General features: G+C 35.5%; 1 protein-coding gene across 5 annotated transcripts in view; it reads left to right on the plus strand.

The window, feature by feature from the left end:
• LOC133554183 (melanocyte protein PMEL-like) overlaps positions 1-25,454 on the plus strand; it is a 53,496-nt gene that overhangs the window by 1,115 nt on the left and 26,927 nt on the right. For 2 of the 5 annotated variants that reach the window (XM_061902629.1, XM_061902631.1), the window contains exons 1-5: positions 18,178-18,271; positions 21,347-21,442; positions 21,518-21,664; positions 23,127-23,255; positions 23,343-23,504. In XM_061902629.1, coding sequence (XP_061758613.1) covers positions 18,196-18,271; positions 21,347-21,442; positions 21,518-21,664; positions 23,127-23,255; positions 23,343-23,504 — 610 coding nt within the window. In that variant the 5' untranslated portion in view covers positions 18,178-18,195. Of the gene's footprint in view, positions 1-10,041; positions 10,202-17,663; positions 17,743-18,177; positions 18,272-19,372; positions 19,500-21,346; positions 21,443-21,517; positions 21,665-23,126; positions 23,256-23,342; positions 23,505-25,454 lie in introns of those variants that run through there. The other 3 variants (XM_061902632.1, XM_061902630.1, XM_061902633.1) reach the window with 3 other exon arrangements.

Consider the following 25,454-nt stretch of genomic DNA (forward strand, 5'->3'; position numbering starts at 1 on the left):
AGTTGATTGGCAACACTAAATTAGCCCTAGTGTGTGAATGTGACTGTGAATGTTGTCTGTCTATCTGTGTTGGCCCTGCGATTAGGTGGCGACTTGTCCAGGGTGTACCCCGCCTTCCGCCCAATTGTAGCTGAGATAGGCGCCAGCGCCCCCCGCAACCCCAAAAGGGAATAAGCGGTAGAAAATGGATGGATATATTATTCACATGTGAATAATGCTGTATAATAGACTGTATTTATATTATTCACATGGGAATAATACTGTATTATAGGCTGTATTTACGTTATTCACATGTGAATAATACTGTATTATAGATTATATTATTCACATGTGAATAATGCTGTATAATAGACTATTTATATTGTTCACATGTGAATAATGCTGTATTATAGACTGTATTTATATTATTCACATGTGAATAATACTGTATAGACTGTATTTATATTATTCACAAGTTAATAATGCTGTATGATGGACTGTATTCATATTATTAACGGGCTTCACGGTGGCAGAGGGGTTAGTGCGTCTGCCTCCCAATACGAAGTTCCTGCAGTCCTGGGTTCAAATCCAGGCTCGGGATCTTTCTGTGTGGAGTTTGCATGTTCTCCCCGTGAATGCGTGGGTTCCCTCCGGGTACTCCGGCTTCTTCCCACTTCCAAAGAAATGCACCTGGGGATAAGTTGATTGGCAACACTAAATTGGCCCTAGTGTGTGAATGTGAGTGTGAATGTTGTCTGTCTATCTGTGTTGGCCCTGCGATGAGGTGGCGACTTGTCCAGGGTGTACCCCGCCTTCCGCCCGATTGTAGCTGAGATAGGCGCCAGCGCCCCCCGCAACCCCAAAAGGGAATAAGCGGTAGAAAATGGATGGATATATTATTCACATGTGAATAATGCTGTATAATAGACTGTATTTATATTATTCACATGGGAATAATGCTGTATTATAGACTGTATTTACGTTATTCACATGTGAATAATACTGTATTATAGACTGTATTTATATTATTCACATGTGAATAATACTGTATAGACTGTATTTATATTATTCACAAGTTAATAATGCTGTATAATAGACTGTATTCATATTATTAACGGGCTTCACGGTGGAAGAGGGGTTAGTGCGTCTGCCTCACAATCCGAAGGTCCTGCAGTCCTGGGTTCAATCCCAGGCTCGGGATCTTTCTGTGTGGAGTTTGCATGTTCTCCCCGTGAATGCGTGGGTTCCCTCCGGGTACTCCGGCTTCCTCCCACTTCCAAAGACATGCACCTGGAGATAGGTTGATTGGCAACACTAAATTGGCCCTAGTGTGTGAATGTGAGTGTGAATGTTGTCTGTCTATCTGTGTTGGCCCTGCGATGAGGTGGCGACTTGTCCAGGGTGTACCCCGCCTTCCGCCCGATTGTAGCTGAGATAGGCGCCAGCGCCCCCCGCGACTCCGAAAGGGAATAAGCGGTAGAAAATGGATGGATGGATTGACTCAAACTGTAACTCCTAGATGGATTTAAGAAAGTTATTCGCCCGCAGCAGAGAAGAAGCAGCAGGAATGAGAGATGTAAGTGAAGCCCTAGCTAGCTAGGCAACATCAATGTCTTAAGTTGATGCTAAGTTAGCTAACATTATTCCTTGTATCAAGACAAACATATTCATTTGCTGTACGAGCTGTCGGGGGAATTTCCAGTGAACATGAAACATCCATCCATCCATCCATCCATCCATCCATCCATTTTCTACCGCTTATTCCCTTTCGGGGTCGCGGGGGGCGCTGGCGCCTATCTCAGCTACAATCGGGCGGAAGGCGGGGTACACCCTGGACAAGTCGCCACCTCATCGCAGGGCCAACACAGATAGACAGACAACATCCACACTCACATTCACACACTAGGGCCAATTTAGTGTTGCCAATCAACCTATCTCCAGGTGCATGTCTTTGGAAGTGGGAGGAAGCCGGAGTACCCGGAGGGAACCCACGCATTCACGGGGAGAACATGCAAACTCCACACAGAAAGATCCTCAGCCTGGAATTGAACCTAGGACTGTAGGACCTTCGTATTGTGAGGCAGACGCACTAACCCCTCTGCCACCGTGAAGCCCAACATGAAACATAATGTTGGTTATTGTCTGCTGGTTCTGCATCAATGATGATTTGGAGTAAGCATGTGTGAGTTGAGTGCTTCTCAAATGGTTTATTATCAGGAAGAAAAACATTTTTCCATATCCTCAAGTCGTGAGCCAATTTTCTAAATCATTCAAGTTTATTTCACAGAAAAATAGCACAGTAGACTTGTCTAAAATAATCTTGTTTTGTCACCATAAAAATGGCTACAGTTAAAGCATCTGGTTTTGTTTCCAGAAGAAATAGTAACATTTCTGTATTTGTTTTCAGAAAGACGGCTGAAAATATCGGGTTTTGTTGCCCCATTTAGATTTTTTTGAAATATATTTCCATGTCTGTCCTGAGTCCTCCTCCAACTTGTTAGTCGGTTTGCCTTTTGCTAAAATACTCACTACTAGTCACTAGAAAAATGGCTAAAAATATCTGGTTTTGTTGCCACAATTTGATTTTTTTCTCCCTAAACTTTTTTTTTTTTCATGCACACATCTGACTGCGACTCACTGAAAATGACACACAATCCACTTTTATGTCACGACCCAGCAGTTGGGAACCACTGGTCAACTGTATAACAGTTACTGTAATATTTCCATGTCTGTCCAGAGTGATTGACCACTTTGCAAAAATGAAAAGGAGACGTTACAGTTTACTTCTCAGAAAATGATTCCCTGAACAGACACACAACAGTTCATTTATTCTACTACTGTGGCTTTATTGTTTTGTGTATATTTTATAGTTTTGTGTATCTGAAATAGGATTAGCCACATTGCCATAAATGGAAATTAAATAATATAAAAGAACCCAGAGATGTAGGGGTGCTTTATTTTTTGTTTTACTTTTGTAGATGTTAAATTTGCAGATAATTAATGCAATATATATTTCAAAAAGATTCATTGCTCTTCCTTTTTGCTTTTACCAGTAGCAGTTTAGAAGTCTGGAGTAAAAAAGTGCACAAGTAGGTCAAATGCATTAGTTAATTTCAGGTGGTTAATCAAATCCATACAACATAATCTGATATGATTTCATAGTTTAAAGCGCTATTTATGTATTTTGTATGATAAATAAGTGCTAAAAATGTTTTTGCTTGCGCGCTTTGCACGCTCACATGAATTATTTGTGCCCCAGGTGTGCCCCAGTACAGTATCAGGTCTAGTGACGCCCAGAGCTACTTCTTAGGGACTGATTAATGCCAAGGGCTACCAGTTTGATACACACTTAAATTAATTGCCTGAAATAGCAAATTTGCCCAATTTACCTTTAATATATATATCAATCAATCAATCAATCAATCAATGTTTACTTATATAGCCCTAAATCACTAGTGTCTCAAAGGGCTGCACAAACCACTACGACATCCTCGGTAGGCCCACATAAGGACAAGGAAAACTCACACCCAGTGGGACGTCGGTGACAATAATGACTATGAGAACCTTGGAGAGGAGGAAAGCAATGGATGTCGAGCGGGTCTAACATGATACTGTGAAAGTTCAATCCATAATGGATCCAACATATATATATATATATATATATATATATATATATATATATATATATATATATATATATATATATATATATATATATATATATATATATAGGTATTTCTGTCTGTCATTCCGTCGTACATTTTTTTTCCTTTTACGGAAGGTTTTTTGCAGAGAATAAAATATGAAAAAAACAAGAGGAGAAAACACGAAAAAAATGTAAATAAAAATTTGAAACATTGTTTATCTTCGATTTCGACTCTTTAAAATTCAAACGAAAAAAAATGAAGACAAAAACTAGCTAATTCGAATCTTTTTGAAAAAATTAAAAAATATTATTTATGGAACATCATTAGTAATTTTTCCTGATTAAGATGATTTTTTGAATTTTGATGACATGTTTTAAATAGGTTAAAATCCAATCTGCATTTTGTTAGAATATATAACAAATTGGACTAAGCTATATTTCTAACAAATCATTATTTCTTCTAGATTTTCCAGAACAAAAATTTTAAAAGAAATTCAAAAGAATTTGAAATAAGATTTACATTTGATTCTAAAGATTTTCTAGATTTGCCATAATATATATTTTTTAATTTTAATCATAATAAGTTTGAAGAAATATTTCACAAATATTCTTCGTCGAAAAAAACAGAAGCTAAAATGAAGAATTAAATTAAAATGTATTTAATATTATTTACAATAATAATTAAAAAAAATACTTGAACATTGATTTAAATTGTCAGGAAAGAAGAGGAAGGAATTTAAAAGGTAAAAAGGTGTTTAAAAATCCTAAAATCATTTTTAAGGTTGTATTTTTTCTCTAAAATTGTCTTTCTGAAAGTTATAAGAAGCAAAGTAAAAAAAATTAATGAATTTATTTCAACAAGTGAAGACCAAGTCTTTCAAATATTTTCTTGGATTTTCGAATTCTATTTGAGTTTTGTCTCTCTTAGAATTAAAAATGTCGAGCAAAGCGAGACCAGCTCGCTAGTAAATAAATGAAATTTAAAAAATAGAGGCAGCTCACTGGTAAGTGCTGCTATTTGAGCTATTTTTAGAACAGGCCAGCGGGCGACTCATCTGGTCCTTATGGGCTACCTGGTGCCCGCGGGCACCCTTCGTCTGGTGCATACTTGCCAACCCTCCCGGTAGACTCCCGAATTTCAGTGCCTCTCCCGAAAATCTCCCGGGACAACCATTCTCCCGATTTTCTCTCGATTTCCAGCCGGACCTGAGTAAGGACAGCCTGTCACTTTTGCTTTCCCGCCATATAAACGCCATATTATTATTATTATTATTATTAAGTAATTATTTTCTTATGTTTCAATTACATGGGCCAGACGTGGCCGTTAAAGAGGCCGGGGGGTCTGGTACTGTGTAGTTCCTCGAGCACTATAAGGTATTCGTGGGAAAAGCACTATAATACATCAGTCCAGTAGAGACAGGATGTATGGCTCTTTAAATGGAGCCATGAATTTACCATGAATTGATGAACGTGGACCCCGACTTAAACAAGTTGAAAAACTTATTCAGGTGTTACCATTTAGTGGTCAATTGTACGGAATATGTACTGAACTATACAATCTACTAATAAAAGTTTCAATCAATCAATTAAAAGCCGGTTCCTGTCGAGCCGTTCCCTTAAAACAGGGGTCCTCAAACTATATATGTATGTATATATATATATATATATATATATATATATATATATATATATATATAAAACATGTTAAAATGTCACACAACGTGAAATTAAACTTTTATGATGGCCACAGTTAAAACCCTGCAACAGACTATTTTTTTGTTTTCATTATTTCATATGGAAAAAATGTTTCCAATTACAAACAAATCTAAAGTAAACGCTGGATAGCTTCTTGTTACACTTGCATGACAATGAGTTATGTTAACATGTAACACAACATGTAATTAAGCTTTTATGATGGCCACAGTTTAACCCTGGAGCAGATGATTTTTTTCATTTCCATTATTTCCTATGCGAAAAAATGTTTCCAATTACAAACAAATGTAAATTAAACACCGGGTAGCTTCTTGTTACACTTGTATGACATTTAGGTGTGTTAAAACGTCACACAACATGTAATAAAGCACTTGTGATGGCCACAGTTTAACCCTGGAACAGATTATTTTTTTCATTTCCATTATTTCCTACGCGAGAAAATGTTTCCAATTACAAACAAATGTAAATTAAACACTGGGTAGCTTCTTGTTACACTTGTATGACATTTAGGTGTGTTAAAACGTCACACAACATGTAATAAAGCATTTGTGATGGCTACAGTTTAACCCTGGAACAGATTATTTTTTTCATTTCCATTATTTCCTAAGGGAAAAAATGTTTCCAATTAGAAACAAATCTAAAGTAAACACTGGATAGCTTCTTATTACACTTGCATGACAATGAGGTATGTTAACATGTAACACAACATGTAATTAAGCTTTTATGATGGCCACAGTTTAACCCTGGAGCAGATTATTTTTTTCATTTCCATTATTTCCTATGCGAAAAAATGTTTCCAAATACAAACAAATGTAAATTAAACACCGGGTAGCTTCTTGTTACACTTGTATGACATTTAGGTGTGTTAAAACGTCACACAACATGTAATAAAGCATTTGTGATGGCCACAGTTTAACCCTGGAGCACATTATTTTTTTCATTTCCATTATTTCCTATGCGAAAATTTTTTTCCAATTACAAACAAATTTCAATTAAACACTGGATAGCTTCTTGTTACACTTGTATGACATTTAGGTGTGTTAAAACGTCACACAACATGTAATAAAGCACTTGTGATGGCCACAGTTTAACCCTGGAACAGATTATTTTTTTCATTTCCATTATTTCCTATGCGAAAAAATTTTTCCAATTACAAACAAATTTCAATTAAACACCGGATAGCTTCTTGTTACACTTGTATGACATTTAGGTGTGTTAAAACGTCACACAACATTTGTGATGGCCACAGTTTAACCCTGGAACAGATTATTTTTTTCATTTCCATTATTTCCTATGGCAAAAAATGTTTCCAATTACAAACAAATCTAAAGTAAAGACTTGCTGGTTTATTGTTACACTTGTATGACATTTAGGTGCGATAAAATGTACCTTAACACGTCATAAAGCTTTTATGATGGCTACAGTTTAACCCTGGAACAGATTATTTTTTTATTTCCTATGGGGAAAAAATGTTTCCAATTACAAAAAAATCTAAAGTAAAGACTTGCTGCTTTATTTTTACACTTGTATGACATTTAGGTGCGTTAAAATGTAACATAACACGTCGTCAAGCTTTTATGATGGCTACAGTTTAACCCTGGAACAGATTATTTTTTTATTTCCTATGGGGAAAAATGTTTCCGATTACGAAAAAATCTAAAGTAAAGACTTGCTACTTTATTGTTACACTTGTATGACATTTAGGTGCGTTAAAATGTAACATAACACGTCATCAAGCTTTTATGATGGCTACAGTTTAACCCTGGAACGGATTCTGTTTTAATTTCCTTTATTTCCTATGGGAAAAAATGTTTCCAATTACAAAGAAATCTAAAATAAACACAGGATTGCTTATTGTTACACTTGTATGACATTAATGTATGTTAAAATGTCACACAACATTAAATTAAACTTGTATAATGGCCTTAGTTTAAACCTGGAACAGACTATTTTTTCAATTTCATTATTCCATATGGGAAAAAAAAATATTTCTAATTAAAAACAAATCTAAAGTAAAAACTGGATAGCTTGATGTTACACTTGTATGACAAGAAGGTATGTTAAAATGTAACACAACATGTAATTAAGCGTTTATGATGGCCGCAGTTCAACCCTGGAACAGACTATTCCTATTTCCATTCTGTCATTCCTGTACGGTACAAAGAAAGAGTATCTCACTTCCACATTGGAGGATTCCAATATTTCCCTGAATGCTGACATTGTTTTGTCTTCTTAAATTGCATGTTAGCATTAGCACATGATGACAAAAAGTCTCGAACAAAGTGACTTTATAGTGAAAAAGGACAAAGCCGGATAAATTTAGGGAGTCACAAGTGCTTCTATAATCCTCCTTAACGTTGCATTCCTCGGCTTTCCCCCCCCCGCCCCCCTCAAATCTAAATCGCCGCCCCTTGTAGTTGTATGTGTGAGCCATTGTTCTGATAACACAAATAGCATGTCAAAGACGCACTAATTAGTACAACGGCCTACATTTTTATGGACAACTGTTACACTCCTTTAAGTGGACCCTGGGTCATGTGACCCGAGCCCAGATTTAGGGGAGCACTCGTGTTGCATTTTGGAAACACATGATTTGTAGAATTTGCAACAAACTCCCGCATTCAAGACCCCCGTGACCCTCATTTTGTTAGCTGCTTTAACGTCTCATCGGGGACGTCCCCATACCGCTTTTTTTTCTCTTACAAACCCCAAAAACAGTCAAGTTTTGACGTTCTGTAAATGGTAAATAAAACAGAATATTTGCAAACTCCTTTCAACTTATATTCAATTGAATAAAATGCAAAGACAAGATATTTAATGTTCCAACTGGTAAAGTGTAACGTGTTGTTCGCATCGTGATGCGGGTTTCGTTCCCCCAAGGATGCAGACGGGCTTTTGGACACAGCGTGCAGGTAGGAAATGATTTATTTAAAAATAAATCAGACCCTACAAAGAAAAACTTGCTCGAAGCACCAAAAAAAAAAAAAAAGAGCTAGCATGGGAGCTAGAGGATAAAAGGCCTAGCGCGGAAGCTAGCAAGTACAGAACCGGGAACAGAAGTCGTTACTTGTTGTGTGAACACAAACTACGAAGCCAGACAAACTGACGGGAGAAGGCAGGCTTAAATAACGACAGTGATTACAAAAACAGGTGTGCGTCTGGAACAAGCGGCAGGTGAAACTTATACGTAACTATGGTGACAAAACAAACAAGCAAGTGAACTATATTTATATAGCGCTTTTCTCTAGTGACTCAAAGCGATTTACATAGTGAAACCCAATATCTAAGTTACATTTAAACCAGTGTGGGTGGCACTGGGAGCAGGTAGGTAAAGCGTCTTGCCCAAGGACACAACGGCAGGGACTAGGATGGCGTAAGCGGGAATCGAACCTGCAACCCTCAAGTTGCTGGCACGGCCGCTCTACCAACCGAGCTATGCCGCAACCAGGAACTAAAGAAGTCCAACACTAACAGAACATGATACAAAAAGACTCAAAAACCTAAACATAATATGATCCGGGCAGCGGATCATAACATAAAAGTTGTGATTTTTTGCTAATATTAGCTCATTTTCCAAAAAAAAGCTGGCACAAGTGGCAAAAAAGACTGAGAAACTCGAGGAATGCTCATCAGGCACTTATTTGGAACATCCCACAGGTGAACAGGCTGATTGGAAACAGGTGGGTGCCATGATTATGTATTAAAGCAGCTTCCATGAAACAAGGAGCTAGAGGATAAAAGGCCTAGCGTGGAAGCTAGCAAGTACAGAACCGGGAACAGAAGTCGTTACTTGTTGTGTGAACACAAACTACGAAGCCAGACACACTGACGGGAGAAGGCAGGCTTAAATAACGACAGTGATTACAAAAACAGGTGTGCGTCTGGAACAAGCGGCAGGTGAAACTTATACGTAACTATGGTGACAAAACAAACAAGGAAGTGCAACCAGGAACTAAAGAAGTCCAACACTAACAGAACATAATATGATCCGGGCAGCGGATCATAACATAAACGTTGTTATTTTTTGCAAATATTAGCTCATTTGGAATTTGATGGCTGCAAGATGTTTTTTAAAAAAAGGTGGTAAAAGTGGCAAAAAAGACTGAGAAACTCAAGGAATGCTCATCAGGCACTTATTTGGAACATCCCACAGGTGAACAGGCGGGTGCCATGATTGGGTATAAAAGCAGCTTCCATGAAACAAGGACGGGGCGAAGGGTCACTGCTTTGTCAACAAATGCATGAGCAAATTGTTTAAGAACAACGTTTCCCAAGCAGCTATTGCAAGGAATTTAGGGATTTCACCATCTGTGCCCCGTAATATCATCGAAAGGTTCAGAGAATCTGGAGAAATCACTGTCAGCGGCTAAGCCTGTGACTTTCGATCCCTCGGGCGGTACCGCATCGCAAAGCGACATCAGCGTGTGAAGGATATCACCACATGGGCTCAAGAAAACCCTCAGAAAATCACTGTCAGTAACTACAGTCGGTGGCTAAATGCAAGTTAAAACTCTACCGTGCGGACGACCTCAATCTTTGCACACATGTGATCCCCGCTTACATGCATAAATGTTCCGGGTACTGTACCTTCATCCGTCATTCCAGACCTGCTTTTACTGTACTTAATCATAATCATCATAATAAGTTCAGTGTGTGTGTGTGTGTGTGTGTGTGTGTGTGTGTGTGTGTGTGCACTGACTCAGCATGGGGATGAAACAGGAGTGAGTTCATAAAAGGCCTCTCCTGCAGCCGTCTGCTCACTAAAGGGATTTTAGTGAAGGGGTGAAGGTGTGACCATGAAGACTATGCTGATGATGATGATGATAATGATGATGATGATGCTCGCCACACAGTCCATGGCCAGTGAGTAATATCGTGTTTATTTTTTGTCAAAAACTGCCAAAGACATCACGGTATATGATGTTTTAAATATGTTTAAAAGGTGATGCTTATATTTATTTTTTTATCAGTTAAATTTTTTTTACATTGACAATTCATTAAAATAGTGTTAGTCTTCAGTCTTATTTTAACAGCTAAAAATAGGAAAACAAATATATGAAGTCAGTTATTTAAATGTTAATTTAATATTGTAAATATTTTCTATTATTTTTTCAAAAATACAAACCTCTACAGACATACATAAAACATACCAATTAATTATTAAGACATGTTAATACGTTTTATCAATTAAATGAGGTTAGGAAAAAAATATTATTGTATTGAAAAGGAAATATGGTACTTTTATTGTGAAATAAAATGGTGAAATTGTGTCGATGAGGTTAGAAAAAAATAATTAATGTATTGAGATGGAAAGGTAGTACTTTTATTGTGAAATAAAATGGTGAAATTGTATCAATGGTGTTGGGGGAAAAAATATTAATGTATTGAAATGGAAATGTAGTACTTTTATTGTGAAATAAAATGGTGAAATTGTGTCAATGAGGTTGGGAAAAAAAATTAATGTATTGAAATGGAAAGGTAGTACTTTTATTGTGAAATAAAATGGTGAAATTGTATCAATGAGGTTGGGGGAAAAAATATTAATGTATTGAAATAGAAATGTAGTACTTTTATTGTGAAATAAAATGGTGAAATTGTATCAATGAAGTTGGGGAAAAATATCAATGTATTGAAATAGAAATGTAATACTTTTATTGTGAAATAAAATGGTGAAATTGTATCAGTGAAGTTAGAAAAAAATAGTTAATGTATTGAAATGGAAATGTACTACTTTTATTTTGAAATAAAATGGTGAAATTGTATTAATGAGGTTGGGGGGGAAAATTAATGTATTGAAATAGAAATGTAGTACTTTTATTTTGAAATAAAATGTTGAAATTGTATCAATGAGGTTGGGAAAAAAAATTAATGTATTGAAATAGAAATGTAGTACTTTTATTGTGAAATAAAATGGTAAAATTGTATCAGTGAGGTTAGAAAAAAATTGTGTATTGAAATTGAAATATTGTACATTTAGTGTGAATTAAAATGGTGAAATTGTATCAAAGAGTTTTGTAAAAATAATTATTGTATTGAAATAGAAATGTAGTACTTTTATTGTGAAATAAAATGTTGAAATTGTATCAATGAGGTTAGAAAAAAATAGTTAATGTATAGAAATTGAAAGGTAGTACTTTTATTGTGAAATAAAATGGTGAAGTTGTATCAATGAGGTTGGGGAAAAAATTAATGTATTGAAATAGAAATGTAGTACTTTTATTTTGAAATAAAATGTTGAAATTGTATCAATGAGGTTGGGGGGGAAATTAATGTATTGAAATAGATATGTAGTACTTTTATTGTGAAATAAAATGGTAAAATTGTATCAGTGAGGTTAGAAAAAAAATTGTGTATTGAAATGGAAATATTGTACATTTATTGTGAATTAAAATGGTGAAATTGTATCAAAGAGGTTGGAAAAAATAATTAATGTATTGAAATGGAAATGTAGTACTTTTATTGTGAAATAAAATGGTGAAATTGTATCAATGAGGTTGGGGAAAAAAATATTAATGTATTGAAATAGAAATGTAGTACTTTTATTGTGAAATAAAATGGTGAAATTGTATCAATGAAGTTGGGGAAAAAATATCAATGTATTGAAATAGAAATGTAATACTTTTATTGTGAAATAAAATGGTGAAATTGTATCAGTGAAGTTAGAAAAAAATAGGTAATGTATTGAAATGGAAATGTAGTACTTTTATTTTGAAATAAAATGGTGAAATTGTATCAATGAGGTTGGGGGAAAAAAATAATGTATTGAAATAGAAATGTAGTACTTTTATTTTGAAGTAAAATGGTGAAATTGTATCAATGAGGTTGGGGAAAAAATATTAATGTATTGAAATAGAAATGTAGTACTTTTATTGTGAAATAAAATGGTGAAATTGTATCAATGAGGTTGGGGGGAAAACATTTATGTATTGAAATAGATATGTAGTACTTTTATTGTGAAATAAAATGTTAAAATTGTATCAGTGAGGTTAGAAAAAAAATTGTGTATTAAAATGGAAATATAGTACATTTATTGTGAATTAAAATGGTGAAATTGTATCATAGAGGTTTGTAAAAATAATTATTGTACTGAAATAGAAATGTAGTACTTGTTTGTGAAATTAAAAAGGTGATATTGTATCAATAAGGTTCGAAAAATATCATTAATGTATTGAAATAGAAATTTGGTACTTTTATTGTGAAATAAAATGGTGAAATTGTGTCAATGAGGTTAGAAAAAAATAATCAATGTATAGAAATGGAAAGGTAGTACTTTTATTTTAGAAATAAAATGGTGAAATTGTATCAATGAGGTTGGGGAAAAAAATTAATGTATTGAAATAGAAATGTAGTACTTATATTTTGAAATAAAATGTTGAAATTGTATCAATGAGGTTGGGGGGAAAAATTAATTAATTGAAATAGATATGTAGTACTTTTATTGTGAAATAAAATGGTAAAATTGTATCAGTGAGGTTAGAAAAAAATTGTGTATTGAAATGGAAATATTGTACATTTATTGTGAATTAAAATGGCGAAATTGTATCAAAGAGGTTTGTAAAAATATTTATTGTATTGAAATGGAAATGTAGTACTTGTTTGTGAAATTAAAAAGGTGATATTGTATCAATAAGGTTCGAAAAATATAATTAATGTATTGAAATAGAAATGTGGTACATTTATTGTGAAATAAATCGGTGAAATTGTATCGATGAGGTTGGGAAAAAAAATATTAATGTATTGAAATAGAAATGTAGTACTTTTATTGTGAAATAAAATGGTGAAATTGTAGCAGTGAAGTTAGACAAAAATAGTTAATGTATTGAAATGGAAATGTAGTACTTTTATTGTGAAATAAAATGGTGAAATTGTATCAATGATGTTGGGGGGAAAAAATTAATGTATTGAAATAAATATGTAGTACTTTTATTGTGAAATAAAATGGTAAAATTGTATCAATGAGGTTGGGAAAAAAAATTAATGTATTGAAATAGAAATTTAGTATTTTTATTGTGAAATAAAATGGTAAAATTGTATCAGAGAGGTTAGAAAAAAAATAGTGTATTGAAATGGAAATATAGTACATTTATTGTGAAGTAAAATTGTGAAATTGTATCAATAAGGTTCGAAAAATATAATTAATGTATTGAAATAGAAATGTGGTACATTTATTGTGAAATAAATCGGTGAAATTGTATCGATGAGGTTGGGAAAAAAATATTAATGTATTGAAATAGAAATGTAGTACTTTTATTGTGAAATAAAATGGTGAAATTGTATCAGTGAAGTTAGAAAAAAATAGTTAATGTATTGAAATGGAAATGTAGTACTTTTATTGTGAAATAAAATGGTGAAATTGTATCAATGAGGTTGGAAAAAAAATAATGTATTGAAATAGAAATGTATTACTTTTATTGTGAAATAAAATGGTAAAAATTGTATCAATGAGGTTAGAAAAAAAATGGTGTATCGAAATGGAAATATAGTACATTTATTGTGAAGTTAAATGGTGAAATTGTATCAAAGAGGTTTGTAAAAATAATGATTGTATTGAAATAGAAATGTAGTACTTGTTTGTGAAATTAAAAAGGTGATATTGTATCAATAAGGTTCGAAAAATATCATTAATGTATTGAAATAGAAATTTGGTACTTTTATTGTGAAATAAAATGGTGAAATTGTGTCCATGAGGTTAGAAAAAAATAACTAATGTATAGAAATGGAAAGGTAGTACTTTTATTGTGAAATAAAATGGTGAAATTGTATCAGTGAAGTTACAAAAAAATAGTTAATGTATTGAAATGGAAATGTACTACTTTTATTTTGAAATAAAATGGTGAAATTGTATCAATGAGGTTAGAAAAATAATAATGTATTGAAATAGAAATGTAGTACTTTTATTTTGAAATAAAATAGTAAAATTGTATCAGTGAGGTTAGAAAAAAAATGGTGTATTGAAATGGAAATATAGTACATTTATTGTGAAGTAAAATGGTGAAATTGTATCAAAGAGGTTTGTAAAAAATAATTATTGTATTGAAATAGAAATGTAGTACTTGTTTGTGAAATTAAAAAGGTGATATTGTATCAATAAGGTTTGAAAAATATCATTAATGTATTGAAAAAGAAATTTGGTACTTTTATTGTGAAATAAAATGGTGAAATTGTGTCCATGAGGTTAGAAAAAAATAATTAATGTATAGAAATGGAAAGGTAGTACTTTTATTGTGAAATAAAATGGTGACATTGTATCAGTGAAGTTAGAAAAAAATAGTTAATGTATTGAAATGGAAATGTAGTACTTTTATTGTGAAATAAAATGGTGAAAATGTATCAATGAGGTTGGGAAAAAAATAATGTATTGAAATAGAAATGTAGTACTTTTATTGTGAAATAAAATGGTAAAATTGTATCAGTGAGGTTAGAAAAAAAATGGTGTATCGAAATGGAAATATAGTACATTTATTGTGAAGTAAAATTGTGAAATTGTATTAAAGAGGTTTGTAAAAATAATGATTGTATTGAAATAGAAATGTAGTACTTGTTTGTGAAATTAAAAAGGTGATATTGTATCAATAAGGTTCGAAAAATATAATTCATGTATTGAAATAGAAATGTGGTACATTTATTGTGAAATAAATCAGTGAAATTGTATCGATGAGGTTGGGAAAAAAATATTAATGTATTGAAATAGAAATGTAGTACTTTTATTGTGAAATAAAATTGTGAAACTGTATCAACGAGCTTAGAAAAAAAATGATGAATGTATTTAAATAGAAATGTAGTATTTTTATTGTGAAAATAAAATGGTGAAATTGTATCAGTGAGGTTGGAAAAAAAACAATTAATGTATAGAAATAGAAACCTCATACATCTATTGTGAAATAAAATAGTAAAATTGTGTCAATGAGGTTTGTAAAAAATAAATAATGTATTGAAATGTAAATGTCGTACTTTTATTGTGAAGTAAAATGGTGAAACTATATCAATGAAGCTAGAAAAAAAGGAATGTATTGAAATAGAAATATAGTACTTTTATTGTGAAATAAAATTGTGAAATTGTATAAAGGGGGTTTGAAAAATATAATTAATGTACTGAAATAAAAACGTGGTGAAATTGTATCATTGAGGTTAGAAAAAAAAATATTAATGTATTGAAATAGAAATGTGGTACATTTATTGTGAAATAAAATGGTGAAATTGTATCAATGAGGTTAGAAAAATAAATAATGTATTGAAATAGAAATGTATTACTTTTATTTTGAAATAAAATGGTCCAATTGTTTCAATGAGGTTAGAAAAAAATAATTCATATATTGCAATAGAAATGTAATACTTTTATTGTGAAATAAAATGGTGAAATTGTATCAATGAGGTTAGGAAAAAAAATAATGTATTGAAATAGAAATGTATTACTTTTATTTTGAAATAAGATGGTCCAATGGTTTCAATGAGGTTAGAAAAAAATAATTCATATATTTCAATAGAAATTTAATACTTTTATTGTGAAATAAAATGGTGAAATTGTATCAATGAGGTTAGAAAAAAAATAATGTATTGAAATAGAAATGTATTACTTTTATTTTGAAATAAGATGGTCCAATTGTTTCAATGAGGTTAGAAAAAAATAATCCATATATTGCAATAGAAATATAATACTTTTATTGTGAAATAAAATGGTGAAATTTTATCAATGAGGTTAGAAAAAAAAATAATGTATTGAAATAGAAATGTATTACTTTTATTTTGAAATAAGATGGTCAAATTGTTTCAATGAGGTTAGAAAAAAATAATTCATATATTGCAATAGAAATGTAATACTTTTATTGTGAAATAAAATGCTGAAACTATATCAATGAGGTTCTAAAAAAATAATGTATTAAAAAAATATATAGTACTTTTATTGTGAAATTAAATTGCGAAATTGTATCAAGGAGGTTTGTAAAATATAATTAATGTATTGAAATAGAAATGTAGTGAAATTGTATCATTGAGGTTAGAAAAAAAATATTAATGTATTGAAATAGAAATGTAGTACATTTATTGTGAAATAAAATGGTGAAATTGTATAAATGAGGTTAGACAAAAATAATGTATTGAAATAGAAATGTATTACTTTTATTTTGAAATAAGATGGTCAAATTATTTCAATGAGGTTAGAAAAAAATAATTCATATATTGCAATAAAAATGTAATACTTTTGTTGTGAAATAAAATGGTGACATTGTATCAATGAGGTTAGGAAAAAATATAATGTATTGAAATAGAAATTTATTATTTTTATTTTGAAATAAGATGGTCAGATTGTTTCAATTAGGTTAGAAAAAAATAATTCATATGTTGCAATAGAAATGTAATACTTTTATTGTAAAATAAAATGGTGAAACTATATCAATGAGGTTAGAAAAAATAATGTATTAAAACAGAAATATAGAACTTTTATTGTGAAATTAAATTGCGAAATTGTATCAAGGAGGTTTGTAAAATATAATTAATGTATTGAAATAGAAATGTAGTGAAATTGTATCATTGAGGTTAGAAAAAAAATATTAATGTATTGAAATAGAAATGTAGTACATTTATTGTGAAATAAAATGGTGAAATTGTATAAATGAGGTTAGACAAAAATAATGTATTGAAATAGAAATGTATTACTTTTATTTTGAAATAAGATGGTCAGATTGTTTCAATGAGGTTAGAAAAAAAATAATTCATATATTGAAATATAAATTTAATACTTTTATTGTGAAATAAAATGGTGACATTGTATCAATGAGGTTAGAAAAAAAAAAATGTATTGAAATAGAAATGTATTGCTTTTATTTTGAAATAAGATGGTCAAATTGTTTCAATGAGGTTAGAAAAAAATAATTCATATATTGCAATAGAAATTTAATACTTATATTGTGAAATAAAATGGTGAAATTGTATCAATGAGGTTAGAAAAAAAATAATGTATTGAAATTACCTTTTACACAACGTGACAACTTCACTGCTTTTGGCTTTTGTAAAATCTCCGATACAAGGAGTGCATTTTAACATCTAAATGTCCTCCAATCAGCACACCAAAGTTGATCTTTTTTTGTATCTTGGTCAAGTCATTTACAAAAGGTAAACATGGTGTCAGGCTTGTCCCTGACAGTTTGGCCATGTTTTAGTTTTTCCTCTGCGTTTCTTATTCCTCTGCGCTCTTATTTTGTCCGTTTCCTGTTTGTCTCCCTTAATGCTGTGTCTCTGGCACCTGGCCACACCTGGTGTCAATCAGCCAGATACTATTTAAAGCTGCCTTCCCTTCCAGTCAGTGCTGGATTATTGTCACCACTACCTGTCAATGGCATTAATACTTATCGTTGTAGATGTGTCAACTTCTGTTCACTCTGCTCATGTCATAGTTCCTTTGTGTCACAGTAAGTGTTTTTTGTTTCTAGTTTTTGTTCATAGCCAAGTTTGTTCTCCGCCTTGTGCGCGCCTTTTGTTTGTACCCTTTTGTTTGTTCTTGTTTTAGTGTTAAATTAAATCATGTTTACCTGCACAATGCCTGCCGCCTTCTCTGCGTCTTGGGGTTCGTCACAAACTCACCCTGACACATGGTAGGCTACTAGGAGCTAGTTTTGTATCTTGGTCAAGTCATTTACAAAAGGTAAACATGGTGTCAGGCTTGTCCCTGACAGTTTGGCCATGTTTTAGTTTTTCCTCTGCGTTTCTTATTCCCCTGCGCTCTTATTTTGTCCGTTTCCTGTTTGTCTCCCTTAATTCTGTGTCTCTGGCACCTGGCCACACCTGGTGTCAATCAGCCAGGTACTATTTAAAGCTGCCTTCCCCTCCAGTCAGTGCTTGATTATTGTTACCACTACCGGTCAATGTCATTGGTACTTATCGTTGTAGATGTGTCACCATCTGTTCACTCTGCTCATGTCATAGTTCCTTTGTGTCACAGTAAGTGTTTTTGTTTCTAGTTTTTGTTCATAGCCAAGTTTGTTCTCCGCCTTGTGCGCGCCTTTTGTTTGTACCCTTTTGTTTGTTCTTGTTTTAGTGTTAAATTAAATCATGTTTACCTGCACAATGCCTGCCGCCTTGTCTGCATCTTGGGGTTCGTCACAAACTCACCCTGACACATGGTAGGCTACTAGGAGCTAGCAGCTACACAACAGCTAAGCATACAATAGCACAAAAGCTAGACTCTTTAATTGAACAATACTTCTGTCTAAAACTGCACACTTTTCAATATAAACAAGTATCTAATAATTACAGTACTTGCACGTACAAAGTCTCCAATGCAGAAGTGTATTAGAATGTGTGAAGTAACAAACGTGTCCGCATAATTCAACTTACTACCACCATCGTTCTCTGTTGACTAATCTCACTTATGATTAAAGTAGGTATGATTTATTTCTGGTGTCGGCCAATACTAAAGGTTCCGATATTTGTATCGTATCGTAAGTCAGGGGTGTTTTACTTTAGACCAGGGGTCGGCAACCCGCGGCTCTTTAGCGCCGCCCTAGTGGCTCTCTGGAGCTTTTTCAAAAATATATGAAAAACGGAAAAAGATGAGGGGGAAAAAACACATTTTTTGTTCTAAATTGGTTTCTGTAGGAGGACAAACATGACACAAACCTCCCTAATTGCTATAAAGCAGTGGTCCCCAACCTTTTTGTATCCGCGGACCGGTCAACGCTTAATAATTTGCGTGGGTGAGGTGGGGGTGTCCTTTTTTTTTTTTTTTTTTTTTCATTGTCATGAAAAAGGGACGTTTTTGTCATGAAAAAGTGAGGTTTTTGTGTTTGGTGCACTAATTGTAAGTGTATATTGTGTTTTTTTATGTTGATTTAATTTAAAAAAAAAACTTTTTTTTTTTTTTTTAATAAAAATTAATAAAAAATTCTTCTGCGGCCCGGTACCAATCGGGCCACGGCCTGGTACCGGTCCGCGGCCCGGTGGTCGGGGACCACTACTATAAAGCACACAGTTAACATTAATCGTGCTTCACTGATTTGAGTATTTGGCGAGCGCCGTTTTGTCCTACTCATTTTGGCGGTCCTTGAACTCACCCTAGTTTGTTTACATGTATAACTTTCTCAAACCTTCTAAGACGTGATTTATGCCACTTCTTTTTCCGTCTCATTTTGTCCACCAAACTTATAACGTTGTGCATGAATGCACAAAGGTGAGTTTTGTTGATGTTATTGACTTATGTGGAGTGTGCTAATCAGACATATTTGGTCACTTCATGACTGTAAGCTAATCGATGCTAACATGCTAATTACGCTAGCTATATGTACATATTGCATCATTATGCCTCTTTTGTAGCTATATTTGAGCTCATTTAGTTTCCTTTTTCCGGGCTGGTTTGGCTCGGTTGGTAGAGCGACCGTGTCAGCAACTACAGGGTTGCAGGTTCGATTCCCGCATCCGCCATCCTAGTCACTGCCATTGTGTCCTTGGGCAAGACACTTTACCCACCTGCTCCCAGTGCCACCCACACTGGTTTAAATGTCACTTAGATATTGGTTTTCACTATGTAAAGCGCTTTGAGTCACTCGAGAAAAGCGCTATATAAATATAATTCACTTCACTTCATGGGTGTCAAACTCTGGCCTGCGGGCCGAATTTGGCCCGCCCTGTAATTTCATTTGGCCCTTGAGGCAATATGAAATTAACATTAGAGCTGGCCCTAATACTCATACATGCCAACCCTCCCGAATTTCCCGGACTCCCAAATTTCAGTGCCCCTCCCGAAAATCTCCCTGGGTAACCATTCTCCCGAATTTCTCCCCATTTCCACCCGGACAACAATATTGGGGGGCGTGCCCTAATGGCACTGCCTTTAGCGTCCTCTACAACCTGTCGTCTCGTCCGCTTTTCCTACATAAAAATAGCGTGCTAACCCAGTCACATAATATATGCAGCTTTTACACACACATGCACACGAGTAAATGCAACGCATACTTGTTCATACTTGTTTATACGGGTGGCCGTATAAACAACTTTAACAATCTTACAAATATGCACCACACTGTGAACCCACACCCAACAAGAATAACAAACACATTTCGGGAGAACATCCGCACCGTAACACAACATAAACACAACAGGACAAATACCCAGAACCCCTTGCAGCACTAACTCTTCCCCAAGCAATTATTAACGTTTTACTCATGCACTTTATCTTGCTACTTCAAGGCTTGAATGTTTGATTCATTCATTGTTATTTTATTTGCAAATTTATTATTAGCCTGTGGAAAAAGTTTATTTTGATATTTACCTCAGAGGGCTGCAAATAGAAAAGAGGCATTCAATTTGTATTAAAATTTTATTTGATATGCCATTGATTATTTTTAATTATTATTATTATTTAAGACTCGTTTTTACATGTCGCTATAAAGGGACGGCGTGGCGCAGTGGGAGAGTGGCCGTGCGCAACCCGAGGGGGCCTGGTTCAAATCCCACCTAGTACCAACCTCGTCACGTCCGTTGTGTCCTGAGCAAGACACTTCACCCTTGCTCCTGATGGGTGCTGGTTGGCGCCTTGCATGGCAGCTCCCTCCATCAGTGTGTGAATGTGTGTGTGAATGGGTAAATGTGGAAGTAGTGTCAAAGCGCTTTGAGTACCTTGAAGGTAGAAAAGCGCTATACAAGTACAACCCATTTATCATTTATATAAGCCTTTCTTGTTCAATATTCAATGCAAAACTTATTTGGGTCCCTATTAAAAGGTTAATTTGTTCAACCTTGGCCCGTAGCTTTGTTCAATTTTGTATTTTGGCCCACTCTGTATTTGAGTTGGACACCCCTGCTTTAAGTCCTCATAATTCAATTTATATCTCATGACACACTAACTGGATGTAATATGGCTTTTAATTTTTTGCGGCTCCAGACAGATTTGTTTTTTGTATTTTTGGTCCAATATGGCTCTTTCAACTTTTTAGGTTTCCTACCCCTGCTTTAGACATACTGCCTGAAAACAAATAGATACTATTTAAACCATTTTTGTTGTTGTTGTTGTTGGTCTAGAGCCTAAAAATGGCTTCAGTCGTCATCCATCATGGAACACCAAGCTGTACCCCATCTGGAAAGATGGAGACCCGCGCTTTGCAGACTCCTGGAAAGGTATGTACATCATTAACAAATGTTGATATGCCGTCGCATTTATTGTTGTTGTGTTTTCATCTTGTCTCTGCGCAGGCGGGAAAGTTTTGTTCAACGTCGCTAACGACTCGCCGACTCTCTCCGGCGCCAAAGTGACGTTCACCATCGACTTGGAGTTCCCGCACAACCAAAAAGTACAGGATGACGGAGACGTGGTCTGGGCCACAGACTGCGTCGTCAACGGTAACAGGCACACATACTAGGGCTGTACGGTATACCGGTACTGGTATAGTATTGCGGTACTAATAAATCCAAAAATGGTACTCAGTTTGAAAAGTACCGGTTCCAAATGTCTTTTTTTTTTCTAACAGGCAGACTTTGTGAGAGCCAACAACGATTACTTTGGGATAGGGTTGTACTAGTATAGTATCGCAGTACTAATGAATCAAAAACGGTACTATACCCTGTTTGAAAAATAAGGGTGCACCATATTTTATTTTTTTAACGGGCTTGACAGCGCGTCGTCAGGACATTGCTGATTTCACGAGCAGAGGAGCATGTTCGGCAGCATGCGCACACTGAGTACTTACAAGCGGACACGGTGTGTAGACAGAAAAGGGGGAACGGACACATTTTGGCCTAAATGGTGAAGTTATAACACTGAATGGCTCAGGAAGAGGTGCTTTTTTTGCGTCCATGCGCAGTCGGGAGTGTTTTCTTACAACCCTTCTTGAGACATGAAGAAAGAAAAGTAGCTTCCATATGAGGAGGTGTGTCGCTTTAAAGATTGCTCCCCCTCTGGCTAACATATGTAATAACAAGTGTGTGTAAGAAGTTTAAATTCGCCCCCTTTGACCAAATTGTATTAAAAAATAAAGTATATATTTATATAGAGACATACTGTGATAACTTGAAGTAAATAATGAAGATTAAAAAACAATTACAAACAAAAAAAAAAATTGAAAAATTAATTAAAAGCTTACCCTTTTTATATTTGCATAGTATGTATATATTATTAATGCGGTAAATACACAAATAAACATTGTGTATGCTACAATTTTAATCCGCCTCATTAGCTATAAATGGTTAGCATGCTCATGTTAGCATGCGTTACGTATCAAATCATGTGACTAAAATTAAAAAGGAAATTAAAATGGTGCGACATTAGCTCAAAAGTTAGCACGCTAGATTATGCGAACCTCTCCAACATACCACTCATCACTGCAGGACGAGGAATAACTAAACATGACGCACTACACACCGTAGGAGGATACAATAGCTCACCGCCGCCACAATATAAACAAACGCCATGGGTGTGTCTGCTAGTAAGTACTCGGTGTGCGTGCGCTGCCGAACATGCTCCTCTGTACGTAAAATCAGCATTAAAAAAATTAAAATAAAAAAATAAAATGGTGAACTGGTACTTTTTAATCAGAGTATGGTACCATTTTTTATTCATTATTACCGCGATACTATACTAGTACCGGTATACCGTACAACCCTATCCCAAAGTAATCATTGTTGGCTCTCACAAAGTCTGCATGATTTGCATTGTTGTTGATGGGGAAGGGATCTGCGGTGCCTACATCCATATCACGCCACGACGTGTCTGGCTAGCTCATTAGCTCTCAAAATGGCTCGTCAAATCTATTTGAGAAGGCCAGTTAGGTCCGTTCATTGTTTGATGTTCTGGCGCCTCCTGCAGGTACAAAGCACCTGAAGTCCCAGTCGGTCTTCCCAAGACTGACCAGCGACTGGGAGGCGGTCTTCCCTGATGGGACCCCCATTAAGAAGGACAAGAAGCCCAGTTATGTGTTTGTGTGGAAGACCCGAGGTACGTAGGTGTTGGTAAGCCATATCTAATATTTGGACCTCCTTATGACAAAAATGCCCCCCCCCCCCCGCCCCCCCCCCCCGGCAGGTGAGTACTGGCAGGTGGCAGACGGTCCCTCGTCCTCCCTGACCATCGACACGGACGACATGCCGCTGGGCTCCTACGCCATGGACATTGTCATCTACCATTACAGGAGCAAGGAGAAGTTCATTCCTCTGGGATACGCCTCCACCCAGTTCTCCATCACCGGTAAGGCCGCGTGGCTGTAGGCAACCTCCTGTTTGTGAGCAGTGTAGAAGTTGCCTCCTATTGGGTTCTGCTGATCACGCACGCTTGCACGGGAGTCCGGCGTTCAGGGTTCAACAAAGTTTTATTGATTCTGAGTTGTAGCACCTCCCTCGACTTTTCAGTCCTCATCACTCTGGTTTGGCTTGCTCCGAGGTCTCTCCAACCACTCTTTCTCCTTCTGCTCCCGGCCGCTACTGATAAGAACAACAGGGGATTAGATAACTAGTCCCAGCTGGGCAATCTAATCAGCTGTCAGCTGTGTTTCGAAGCCGACCCTGGCACACCTAGCTCCTGCAGTAAGTGCGCGGACCACGCCCCCCCTCCACAGGCAGTATGATGAGTTTGAAAAGTAGCGGTTCACCACGTTTTTTTATTACATTTTTTAACGGGCGTGACGGCGCGTCGTTGTCACGTCATGACATTGCTGGTTTTACGAGCAGAGGAGCGTGTTCGGCAGCACACACACACCGAGTACTTAAGAGCAGACACAGTGTGTGGACAGAAAAGGGAGAATGGACGCATCTTAGCTTAAAACTGACGATAAAGGTGAAGTTATAAGACTGAAACACCCTCAGGAAGAGACCACTCCCAAAGTCAGCGATCAGTGTCCTGTACACCGATTCCCGTCCCTCTCCGACACACCTGACCACAGGAGAGTCATCAGAGTACTTCTGCAGGTGGCAGGACCTGGAACTATACTGGAAGTCTGAGGTGAACAGGAAAGTAGACAGGACGGTCCCCTATGGAGCACCCTCACCACTGACCGCAGTATCCGACAGGGAGCTCCACAGTCGCACAAACTGGGGCCTGTCGGACAAGTAGATGAACTGACACCCATCCTGAGCAACTTGTCACTCAGGATGGAGAGAACATGATCCTCGCAGAGCCCCCTCCTACCATCCAGGCGAGAGTGAGCACGATGCAGCAGGTAGATAACAGCATCATCCACCCCTACATGGGGCTGGTACGGAAGCTGTAGAGCAGGGGTGCCCATTACGTCGATCGCGAGCTACCAGTCGACCGCGGGGGGTGTGTCAGTCGATCTCGAGCCAGGCTTTTAAAAAAAATAGACCTAAAAATTAGTGATCATCAATCTTCACCAAGACGTCACTTAAATGACATTCACGGTACCGGAGGGTCTTGTGAGATGACGCTGGCTGCTGCAAGATCATTATTATTAAAATATGACAGAGAGGAAGGCGAGAAACACTTTTATTTCAACAGACTGTCGCGCCGTACCTTCCGTCAAAACTCTAAAGGCCGACTGCACATTTCCTATCTTCACAATAAAAGCCCTGCTTCATGCTGCCTGCGCTAACTAAATACAGAGTCTCGGAAAACTGGCGAGGACAAGCAATCCCTCAGAAAGCTGGCGTGCACATAACTTGTGCACGCCAGCTTTCCGAGACTCTTATTTTGTTAGCGCATGCAGCATGAAGCAGGGCTTTTATTGTGAAGATAGGAAATGTGCAATCGGCCTTTAGAGTTTTGACGGAAGGGACGGCGCGAAAGTCTGTTGAAATAAAAAGTGTTTCTCGCCTTCCTCTCTGTCATTTTTTCATAATAATGAACTGGCAGCAGCCAGCGTCATCTCACAAGACCCTCGGGTGCCGTGAATGTCAATCAAGCAAGCTACGGAATTTGCCGCCAATGTTTTTCTTGTAAAGTGTATGGAAGCTGGATTAATTAGATGCCAAAAACCAACCACTTTCATGTGGTATTGTACAGAAAGGACAACTTTTTTTCTCCTCCATTTGAAAATGTGGGCGTTATCATCATTACTGTCTGATTCCAATCAATGCAAGTCATCAGAATCAGGTAATACACCAACTTATATTCTTGTCTTTGTGAAAGAAAGACATCTATATGTGTTACACATGCTTGTATTATCATTAAACACATTTAACTTGT

This window comes from Nerophis ophidion, linkage group LG06 (genome assembly GCF_033978795.1).
Source record: "Nerophis ophidion isolate RoL-2023_Sa linkage group LG06, RoL_Noph_v1.0, whole genome shotgun sequence".
Taxonomy (NCBI): domain Eukaryota; kingdom Metazoa; phylum Chordata; class Actinopteri; order Syngnathiformes; family Syngnathidae; genus Nerophis; species Nerophis ophidion.